Source organism: Lissotriton vulgaris, chromosome 1_1 (genome assembly GCF_964263255.1).
Source record: "Lissotriton vulgaris chromosome 1_1, aLisVul1.2, whole genome shotgun sequence".
NCBI classification, from domain to species: domain Eukaryota; kingdom Metazoa; phylum Chordata; class Amphibia; order Caudata; family Salamandridae; genus Lissotriton; species Lissotriton vulgaris.
In genome coordinates this window covers 378,443,413-378,455,675 of record NC_141685.1, presented here as the reverse complement: position 1 = coordinate 378,455,675, position 12,263 = coordinate 378,443,413, and the positions used below count along the sequence as shown (strand labels likewise).

The window sequence follows — 12,263 nt, the reverse complement described above, 5'->3', positions numbered from 1 at the left end:
TACCTACCTCTCTATATTTCTATTTCACTAACTTTATCTTTCTAGCTACCTCTATTTCTCCCCAACTCTCCATGTCTATCCTATCTGTCTTTGAAATCCTATCTATCCATCTCTCTATCTCATCTGTCTGTGCATGCCTCTCTGTTTGTCTTTGTACACCTCTATTGGTAATAAATGTTTACAAAAACATTACAAAGGCAGCTGGCAGCCAATGTTACAGCGATTGACTGTTTAAGGTCTGGTGTTACCCAAGACCTTTCAATTTTACCATAATTAGGTGTACAACACAATTATAGGGAATTTCAGCCAGACCTGATCCATTAGTCTGTTGTGTCAGTCACATTTTTCTTCCACTCACAAGGGATCAAAGGTAATGCGTCCACTTCAGCGATTGGCTGATTTCGCTCTGAGGTATGACATGTTTCTCATTCACAAGGACCACATCCACACACAAAGCAGTTTCCTTCAGTGCCAGGGACTACTATCTTAATTTGTGCTTTTTTGAGACACTAAAAATATTTTTGCATTTAGGTTTTTATTTTTTTTAAAGATTGATGAGGTACCACAGCTTCCAAACAATACATTTTTGCAAAAATCATGACAGACCAAAACAAGAATTGCTAAAGCGAAGAGGCTTGTGACCAATACCAGACCTATTGGCTTAGCCAATCCTTGTTCAGATAAGCCACCACAGTGGAATCCCTGTGCTTGACCCTCAGCATGCCTGAAAATGCTAAGAACCTTCTTCGTGTTCACCAACGATTTTCCAGTCCAGAATGACAATTTAAACAACACTTTTAAACTAGTCGTCCATTGGCCTTAACCTGGAAACAGAGTAGCGGAAGTCACATAACTGCAGATAGTCTTTTGTCACGTGCTAAAGGAAGGCCCGATCATCCACTGTTTAACCATATTTGTAGTAGTTACCAGTGCTTCATCATCTGCATTTTGCCGAGAGGTCCTGTTTAAGAGGCAGCAGCATGTATACAGTGATGATCATGGTGCCACAAATGTAAAGATTAGTGCTTAGTATATGCATATCTATCAGCACAATGCTCAGCAACCAGAAAAAGAAATTTGACTATTACTGATAACTAAAATACATCTCTCTATTGTGCCATGGAACCCTCATCCATACGTGCGGTTTACAAATACCTATATGCAAATGGAAATAAGAGCAGGGCAACTGCAGATATTAAGAATAGTTAGTGATATGATATATTTAGTTATTACCTCTGAAGACGCAGGACTATTTGGCACAGGTTTGACTGGTTCATGTGACAATGCTAGAGATCCTGCAGCAGTAGTCCCAGTAACTGTCAATTTTGCTTCATCTGCAACTTCCCCATTGGGCAATATCCCATCAGCAAACCAGACCCGCCTCTGCTCTCGAGGTTGTGTCACTTTTGAGATAAAAAAAAAGAAGATTGAGAAAAAATACTTATAAACTTGGCTTCCCATTTAATTACATCCTTTCTGGTCACAGGTTACCACACAATCAGTTACTAAGCAGGAGGAACAGATGAATTACCGAATAAGATTCATGTGCAACTTACTTCATTGTGTGCTGGTATTACAGCATCCCCTACAAGTACATTTTTATACCCATACCCAGCTCTTGGTTCATTTTGTAAACTAATGAAAGAAACATGCAATAGCAGAAAGCAAATAAAAAGCCACCACTTTATATTGACTTCCAACCGCCATTCTATCGCCACATGACCACTTTTTAACACGTTCAAGCTTCTTGAACCATCAGCCAGACTGCTGCAGCTCTGCTGCATAGAACCACCCATCAATCCGGATACGGGATAGCGGGGCAAAATGGCGACCGAGTGAAAGTCGATCGTAGGTGGCTACCTTGGGATGGTGTGACAGAATTAAGAAAAGTATGAAAGTGGACCTGAATGGCGCACCTTCAAGCAGGATATATTGACTTTGAGAAGCAAGCAGTGACGGAGCTGGTCTTACCAGGGATTACGCGCTGGGCTTCTGTGCTGGCGGACATCGCGTGGCAGCTGATTGCCGACTGCCGGGGTCTTGAGCGTGAATTGGCCAGGATACCGAACTGGAGTGGCGGATGCAGCGCAGCCTCTAACACAGACATCATGGCTGCTAAGGCAGGAGGAAAGGGGAAAGGTGGTCCCTCTCAATCTGCCCCCTGGATTCCCCGCAGCAGAACTCTGCAGACGGGGAGATAGTATCTGCTTCTGCAATTCAAGGGCGACAGCAGCGGATGCGGCCGGAGAATCCCCTGGATGGGAAGGGGAGGGTCGCAGGTGTGCAGCTTCGGCCCACAACAATCATCAATCTGTTCCGAGGTGCAGGGACTGGATCAGCCTCCGGCCTGCCAAGGGAGCAGCTTGTCAGTATGGACCCAGTAAAGGGAGATGGTCAGAATGCCACCGTTGGACTTCGGGGGGAATCCTGAACAGGGCGAAACAAAGGCAATAAAAGCATATGCGCAGGGGGCCAAGGGGGTCATTTAAGGACAGACATTCCAAGAGGGTCAAATTCATGATACTGTTCCGGCTATTAATGGGAGAGAGGGCTTGGGAGAGATGGGCCTAGCTATTGCTTTTAAGGATAATGAGCTGTTGGGGGAAAATGAGATTCAAAAGGAGTAAGGACCCGGGCAGCATCTTAGTGTCCAAAAAACAAGGGGAGGCAGAGCGAACGTAAGGGTCCCCCAAAGCCTCGCAGGATACTGCAGGAAGGCAGGGCGAGAGACATTGCCTCTGAGGCTAATTACTTTTTTTCTCTCTCAGATGCCACTTGGTCTGGTCTGGGCTCAGAACGCGGGTCCAATTCAGACTCAAGGAGGAAGAAAGTATTTCTGGTACTGACGCTAGAGGTCGAGGCAGGATTACTCCCAACAGGAAACCATTCCCCTGGACAGGGAGAACTTGGGCTATTGTTGATCCTGTACATACTAAACACATCTGACAAATAAAAGAAAACTGTCAACACAAGAACTATCTCGTCGACTTAAATATGCCCATCTGATTTGGGTGTTGTGTGTTGCCTCTCATCCACAAATCGTTGTTTCTATTTTATGATCTACTAGCAGCAGATCATTTGAGGTGGGCAACACAGGGGAAAAAGGTTTGTGACAACATCTGGTTGTGCGGTCTCCTAAAACCCAGCTGCTTGCTCTATCCAAGAACGGATAACACTCAGCAAACTGATCTCAGATGGGATTACTCTATGGGAGATCAATTGGTGGGGGTTAGCAACAGCCTAACCTGGAAGAGGCTGCAGTAGGGTCCCCGGTGCTCGCTCCTTCCCTAGAGTCTATATTGAAGTGTGTAATGGGGCATAGGGAAGAAGCCCATCTAGAAAGGAAACGTTCCCTGAACGCCACCCGGAAACTCCAGGACGCAGTAAGAAAAATTGCGAAAACCTGCAATGATATAAGTGATCGGATGACGGAACTAGAAACAAGGACAGCCGCATTGGAAGTGGATATAGTTGGCTCAAGGAAGCAAGTTATTGCGCATGAGGAACAACTCACGGATATTCCGAGGAAATTGGAAGAAGGCGAAAACCAACAAAGAAGGAATAACCTACACTTTCTCGGTATTCCAGAGGGGAAGGAGGGGTTCGATGCACCCTTCCTTATGGTCCAGCTCCTGGAGAAATCCTTCCCAGTGCTGGTAGGATGGAGCTGGGCACAGGAAATACAAAAGGCGCACAGAGTACCCTTCAATATCCGACAGCCAGTTCGCCCAGATGCCAAACCTCGGGCATTTCTGGTCTATTTCGGCAACTTTTTGTTGAGATAAAATGTGTTCGAGAAGGCAAGACCTGAGGTACAACGGTTGGTAGATGGATTTCCGTTTTTTACTAGGCCAGACTTTTGCCACACTATTGTGGAGCGAAGATGGTGTCTGCGGCAAATGATTACCCAGTTCCAGGAGAAGGGAGAGCAGGCCTTAAGTAATTAAGAAAGATCAAATTTGTTTCTTCACATCAGAAATGAAGGCCAAGGAGTTTCTAAACACTGGGGGGTGCGCACTTCCTTCGCTTTTTTTTTTCTCCTTCTTCGAGCCAGATGAACATAAGAAATAGTTCTAGACTAATTTTTTGTTGTTGTCTCCTTTGTATACTGTTTATTGATTATATGGGTCCAGATATTTCACATGGGTGATATTAAGGCACAAATTGGTTTAACTTGTCACCCTAGGAGAGTGAGCCACCACTCATCACCCACAGACCTAGGAGGGTCTGTTGCTTCACCTAGTAGGGATGGCGGGGGGTGCAAAGGGAGTAGAGTGCAGGGGGAAGGGTGGGTGGGGTGCAGGGGGAGGGGGGAAGGGTGGGTGGGGTGTGGGGGGGGGGGCGGGAAGGTGCGGGTAGGGGGGTAAAATGCAGAAAATCCAGGAAAGCAGCGTACGGGGGCAGGTAAAGAGATGCACCAGACAAAGTACTAATACCAGAAGTAGGATAAGGGAGTGGTTAAAAGGGCAATACAGAAACCAAGAAAGTCGTAAATATGGGTAGGCTGACTATTTCTACAATTAACATTGGGGGGCTGAATGATAGAGGGAAAAGAAGCAGGGTTGGGGAGGTGTTGCGAGCACTAGGGGCTGATATTATCCGTCAGCAAGAGACCCACATCCCCTGGCAGAAAGGAAGGCTTAATATTATTTCAGGGTATTCCCAAGTTATTTACTCATCTCAGTCCACCAACACTAGAGGGGTGGCTATACATGTTTCACATCGATTTTTACACATTAAGCAAGTCAAGTTGGATAAATGGGGTCGGTGGGCTATTGCTTTCATTCCAAATCAGCTTACTATTTGTACAGTATATGGCTCAAATATCGACGATGCGGATGTGTTGTCAGAATTGGAGATCGAATTAGCCTCTTGGCCAAAGCCCTTAATTATCTGCAGGGACTTCAATATACATTTAGATAGGGGTGATTGGGATAAGGGCGGTTATACGGGGAAGAAACCTCAAGTCTTTAAAGCTTTAAAGGCACTCATGGCTAGCAATGGTCTGGCAGATATAAGGCCATTTAAAAAAATAGGGTATCCAGGTTTTACTTATTTTTCGTGTCTACACAGGAAATACGTTAGACTTGATTATTTTTTTGCCTGCGTCTCTCTTTTAGAGGGAGCACAGATTAAAGGACTCCCTAAGGTCCTGTCGGTCCATAATCCACTGGTAATGAACGTTGAGATCCTGACATACGCAAAGGTATACACAAAATGGACGTTTGATAAAAAACTGTTGGCTACAGAAGTGTTCATAGGACTCTACAGTGTTTACATATGAACAGATACAGCACATCAAGAGAAAATGTTTGGGATACAATCAATAATACAGCATAAATGTTCCTTATGGAATCATTTCATGTTTTTTTAAATTTCAAATTCGTCACATCAGTGAACACAATTCCATCAGACTCAAGTAATTTTTATCAAAACCATATATTTTAATCATAGAATTAATCTAGATACATATACACATATCTTTGTAGCAAAGCATAGGCATAAATCCATCAATCAAATCATATATGGCAACTTAATGTCTACTGCTTCATAGTTTCTGGCATATGCAGTAGTTTCTGACACTTTTTAAACACATGTATATGGACAACATTCACATTTTAGCCATATATACATTACTTATCAGTATACATACAATTCAAACACATTGATTAGTAATGATAAACAATAAAAAAAAGTGTCATAGCGTTGTTAAAGTAGGGGTTAGTTTTGTATCGAATAAATGCTCTATAAGCTGGATGGTCTTGAGCATTGAGACCGCCCTAAAACATATAGATAGATTAACGAGAGAAATAGCTGATTTGGAAAAACAAGTCTTAGAAGATACTACATCTACAGACAATCAGGAGTTTCTGAAGAAACTGGAAACCACCATAGTTGATTTTCAAAGAACAAATATAATAAAAAAGACTGAAAAACTTCAGAAGGATATAAAAAACTATGCTAGAGAACGCACATATCCTTATTTAAAGAAATACTTTTTTGCACCGAATCAATCCAATTGGGCACCAAAACATACCAATTTCTCAGATACAGTGTCCTCTAGCTCTGATGAAAATACTGACAGAGGCAACACTTCCAATTTCAGATTTGGTAGAGGACAGAACCCCTCTTTTTTAGGGAGAGGTCAAGCACCGCAGAGAGGCCGGGCTCGGAATACGCAGAGGGGCTGGTTCAGGAACCAATATAACCCTGGTTTTCGCCAAACGAGGAACAGCTATTATGAGTGGCAGAGTCTACTTTGGGCGATAATCAATCTACAATGGTCAGTCAAAATAATCTTACATTGGAAGTAGTACAAATTTTTAATTGTCAACTCATAAACTGAGCAAAAAAGAAATTGAGGTGTTAAGTCATGGTTTATCATTTGTCCCTACGAATAGAAATGATCTATTTAGTACTCCGGTTGAAATGGATATATTTTTTAGAACGACACACCTGAAATATTTCTTTAACAAAGCTCCACTACAAACACAAAAGAAGGTCACAGGATTACGTTGTCCCTCTACATTTTATCCTGCAACTAACCTGATACCGAAGGAATTAATCACCTTTGAAAACGTGGTACTAACTGAAATTGAACAAATGTTCTGTGAGAGGAAGTATGTTAGATACAATTTCTCGAAAGATGAATATCAACCCTTAAAAACACTTGCCAGTCGGAATGAGATTGTTATCAAACCGGCTGACAAGTGGGGGAGTATTATCATACAGGACAAAAGTGACTATGACCATGAAGTGTTGAGACAGTTGCAAAATAATTTACACTATGTCAAATTACCTAGAGACCCTACTGATAAGATTAGAAAAAGTATTTTAAGTCTTACCAGTTCAGGATTGGATGGCCTGTGGTTAAGCCAAATAGAATGTAATTACCTGAATAAAAAAGACTTCTCGATTCCGGCATTTTATACGCTACCTAAAATCCATAAGGCCAACAAAAAACCCCCGGTAGACCAATAGTTGCGGGGTGCCAATCTATTTTACAACCACTGGCTGAATATGAGGACTTTTTCATAAACCCTGATGTGGCTCTTACAAAATTCTTTACTAGAGAGACAGTACAAGTGCGATCAATCTTTTAGAAGGAAAATCATTCGACAAAAAAACAAATGTCCTCGTTACGATGGACATAGAAAGCTTGTACACAATCAGAACCCCTAAACGTCATCAGAGGAGTTTTAAATAAAATACCTTGTCCTCATCAGGGTCCAACAGACGTTATTGTTGAAGGTGCGAAGACTGCACTGAAGGATAATTACTTTTCTTCGAGGGGGATTTTTATGGCCAAATAAAAGGCGTGATTCAGAAAGGGGGGGGGGGGGGGGGGCAATTTTTTCTCCGGATGTAGCAAACTTTTTCATAGCCTCGTTCGAAGAGAAAGTAATTTACAACAACCCCTTCAACAGTTGCATAAGAGTATCTACGATATATCGATGACATTTGTTTAATCTGGGAAGGATCTATCTCACTTTTACAGGAATTTCATGTATGGTTAAATGAGCAGGATAACAACCTGCAATTTACAATGGAATATGATAATGATTCCATACATTTTTATGGATTTAAGAATCTGGAATGTTGAAGGTAAACTCTCCACGAGTCTTTTTACCAAACCTACAGCCAAGAATACGCAATTAAAATACACAAGCCACCACCCACGTAATTTGCATGATAATCTCCCTTTTGGACAGTTTTTACGTATTAATCATAACTGTACCAGAAGGGAGGACTAGTTTAAGGAAGCTAAGATCATACAAACAAAATTGTCAATGAGAAATTATCTGTACAGACTTGTGAAACGCTCGATGAAACGGGCCTGGTACTATGATCGACAGGCCCTGTTACAACCAAAAGTTCAGCAAGAGAATGTGTGCGATGCGATCATGTGTGACCACTTTTGGGTCAGAATCGAATATGATCAAAAAGATAATGACCAAGACATGGCACCTCATATAAAAAAATCGAACCTCAGCTTAAGTCACCATGGTTCGCTTTAAAAGATCACGGAACCTGAGGGATCATCTTGTAAAAGCATACAAGGAACCAGTTGCTAACACAATACAAAATATGTGGGGATTAACGCCTGTTGTTGGTCACTATCAGTGTGGTTCTTGTGTAGCCTGCCAAACAACATCAGTTGTAAAGTCCTGTGTCTTAAATGGAAAAAACTGGGTACTGCGAGAACATTCGAACTGTTTAACGAAAAATGTTTTTTACTGTATACAATGTCCCTGCTCCCTGCACTATGAAGGTAAGACAACACAGGAAGTTAAAAAAATAATTTTGCAACACCAGTCTCATACGTTTTAAGGTTGAGACTGCACCATTGGTGGAAAACTATATAGAAAAGCATCATTCCCCGGGTGACATGAAATGGTTCATTTTGGAAATTGTTAAAAATTCAAGAAGAAGATATAATGTGGATCGTCTGCTCACACAAAAGGAGAACAGGTGGATATGGACAGCAAAAACGGTAGAAAAGGGATTGAATTAGTTTGTGGAATGGCAAACGTTGGCCACCCTCCAGTAACTTGATTGTGACCTCGGATATATGATAAACTTCCAATAGGAATTTTCTGTTATAGAAAGTTTTTGGCAGTCTGATTCACAGTGAGATTGAAGGTTAATGTAACAACCGAGGGTCTTTTGTTTTCCGATTTTCAATACAGAGTTAGATGTCTACAGAGAGAAACTTTCCCAATTTGGGTTATACCATAATTTATGACCATTATATGTCATCCTGTCCAACTTGAGTTTGTGATAAGCTTTCACTGCCTTTTAATCTAATCAATGGTAGGCGGCTATGAGGCTTGTTTAACATTTTGCCTGACTGGCTGCTGCTTTCGATGGAAGGTCAGGCAATACATTTTGTCCCAAGATTGCTGACACGTTACATGAGGGCCAATCAAGTGATCCGGAAAGGCTCATAGAGAGTGAGAGCGATGATGGTAGCACTCTACTGGTTTGGCGAGAGAGAGGGGAACGGATTGAGACAATGTTCCATTAGTAAATTACTTGACTAATACGATGCAGAGAGGATTTGGGTCGCTATGACGATTCAATATTGTGTTTATAGCAGCGCATTACGTTTTTGTCTCCTCTGTAGATAATATATGGGCAGAGGATAGCGCAATCTTCGTGTGTGAGTACAGTTTTGATTTGTTAAGTATGTGCTGACATAATATCTTTGGATATACTTAGAGTACCGGAGACCTTTGGACTTTATGAGTTTATATCATTTTTGTTTGTAGACCTATCACATAGATGCAATAAAGAGGCGCAAGGTAAGATAGAAGGGCCAACATATTGGTTGTTCAGCGTTGGTTCCTTGTGATAAACTAAGTTGCTCATGGTTGGTTGTGATTACTTTTTAGGACATGACAGTTGAGGTTTTAATTACCTATCGTCCATGTGATTACCTAGGTTTACTTGCATATCTATGTGGTTTGTGCATGTCACAATAACATAATAGGTTGCACTGTGGTGTTATTGGACTATAGGTGTAGAGGTGTTACACACGTATTACACACATGGTAGTACTTTTGATTAGAGGTGTAGTGGTTTAGTGGTGGTGTTATGTACACCTTGGATCACCTGGTTTGCTGAGGGCAGACGATACACATTTATGTACTCAAGGGATTTTTATAATATTTTTTATAAATATGCTTCTGATAATGTATATGTTGTTTTATGCAAGATTCATGGTGCAACACATGTCCTGATGATGGTCTCGAAGAATAACAGTTTGTGAGACTTAAACGTCGACGCTATGACACTTTTATTGTATCAGTCAAGAATTGTGGGGTCAGAGGGCCACTGATCCCATCCTCGTATGCACACTATAGTTCCTCTATGGATCACAGAGGTTTCAGAGGCTTTAGGTGATGATTACAATTTTAGGTTTATTCATGAACTTCTTTGGTTAGAATCATTGACATTCTTCGTTTGCACAATGCGATACAATCCTTATGTACATCCAATGCATTTCGGGGTTATCGTACACCCCTTCATCAGGGAAAGGACACTGTAATCAAAAACATAAGCATCATAAATAATAACATAAGTAAACACATGAGTGAAAACATGACCTGAATCAAGGTGGGTGTTGGCGCTAGTGAAAAAGGTGATAGTCGTTTATGGGGTTCACCTTAATGTAACCCGAATGTTCCCGTGTAAAGAGTATTACGTGCAAGGTCGGCGGAGCTTTGCTTACGTGTATCACTTTAATCAATTGCGCATGGTCCTGTGAATCAAAACGTAGGGAGAAGTGCATTAGTCATTGGTTAATGGTGCGCGGAGTTTAACAGCGATAACGTGATTCCCGGTGTTTACAAGGTCAGACTAACCTGTGTGTTGTTAGTGGATTCCTCCGTTCGTGAATGCTGGTTCGGGCGGAAACGCCATTGACCGCGTTTCGTATCATTAAAAGGATGCGATCACGTGTGCTATCCGGAAGAGGATGGGAGTGTGCTCGAATGTTAAAGGGACAGTGTGGTATTAGTGTGAGTTCGGGTGGAATCTAAAACCAGGTACGGATGGGAGGTTAGTGTTGTGGTAATGAAACTGATGTATAGGATGAGCGAGTGTGGGGTGATTTAACCAAATACAAGCCAAAAACTATAATGTTAGGGAGTAAATTACTCGGGTAGAACAATCATGTACATTATCAACCAAAATAAATTCAAAGTATTCAGAAGGTGAATAAGATGAAAAATGATAAGTGATCCTTAAATTTCGCAGGAATTACTAACTCAGTCCGTGGGCAACTTTAGAGATAACAAGAGAGTTCAATTCTTTCGTTAAGCCCAAATGGCTTCTGTGTGGACAGTCTTTGGATCCATGTATTTTCTCTTTGGAGGAGAAATTTGGTATTGTCTCTACCCTCCTGTTTGACGATTGTTTCCAACATGGTGAATTTTAGTTGGGAAATGTTGTGTTTCTCTTCATGGAAATGAACTGCCAGTGCAGATTTGGTATTCTTCAGGCGAATGTTGGATTTGTGTTCTGTAAGTCTGGTTTTGATTTTTCGTTCTGTCTTCCCGATGTATAGTTTTCCACATGGGCATTTTAAAGCATAAATGACATTGCTGGTGTCACATGTGGCGTTGACCTGGAGTTTTATTTTATGGCCTTTCATTGGATGGTTAATTGAATTGCCTCGGATGATGCTGTTGCAGTTTCCACAATTGAAACATGGTTTGGTGCCTGAGTAGTTGACGAGTTTGCTTGGTTTGTGTTGTACAAGTTCTCCTAGGTTACGTGATCTGGTAAACGCGAATAATGGAGGTTCCTGGAAAATCTGGTTGAAGTCAGGCTCCAGATTCAGTAACGGCCAGTGTTGGTGAATGATCCTTTTGAACTTTTTGGTAGCAGTAGAAAATTTGGAGACGACCACTATGCGTGTCTGTTGTTTCTTGGCGCTTGGTTGTAGAAGTTTATGTCTCTCTAGGTTTTTGATCCTCTGTATAGAGTCTTTGATAATGGTTTCAGGGTAACCTCTATTTCGAAATTTACCTGCGATTTCTTTGATCCGTTCTGTGGCATTGTCTGGGTTTGATGTGATCCGTTTTGCTCGTGCCATTTGTGAAAATGGTAAGTGTGTTTTTAGGTTAGATTCATGAAAACTGCTGTAGTGTAACATATTGTTCCTGTCGGTGGGTTTGGTGTATAAATCGGTTTCGAACACTTGGCCCTTGATGGAAACTTTGACGTCCAAAAAGTTAACACAGTCTTTTGAAATTTCCCACGTTAATTGTATTCTTTCATCGATCTGGTTAAATTCCGTCAATCGGTGTTGTAGTTCTTCCTGTGTACTTTTCCAAACGATGAAGATATCGTCTATATATCTTGTGAAGAGTAATAGGTGATCCGTCCATTGCTTGTTGTTGAGTATGTGGTTTTCTTCAAATTGTTGCATAAAAATATTCGCATACGCGGGAGCCGCTGAATTGCCCATTGCCATTCCCACGAGTTGTTGGTACCATGTATCATGATGTTTAAAATAACTTTGGTACAGCGTAAACAGCATGAGTTCCATCAGGAACATCTGGAAGGTTGTTTCCATGTCCGATTTGAGTAGAGACTGTTCAATTGCTTCGATCCCCAAAGAGTGGGGTATCGACGTATACAGTGAACGTACATCAGCTGTACATAGGATAAGTTCGTCGTTTGTATCTAGCTACAGATTCATCAGTTTCGAAATGAAATGTGTGGTATCTTTGGTATACGTTCTCATTGTTTGT

General features: G+C 41.5%; 1 protein-coding gene across 1 annotated transcript in view; it reads right to left on the bottom strand.

The window, feature by feature from the left end:
- Window positions 1–12,263, bottom strand: part of ZFYVE9 (zinc finger FYVE-type containing 9) — a 656,288-nt gene that overhangs the window by 205,327 nt on the left and 438,698 nt on the right. Inside the window, exon 7 of the mRNA XM_086952440.1 lies at window positions 1,234–1,403. Within this exon, the coding sequence (XP_086808566.1) occupies window positions 1,234–1,403 (170 nt within the window). The remainder of the gene's footprint in view (window positions 1–1,233; window positions 1,404–12,263) is intronic.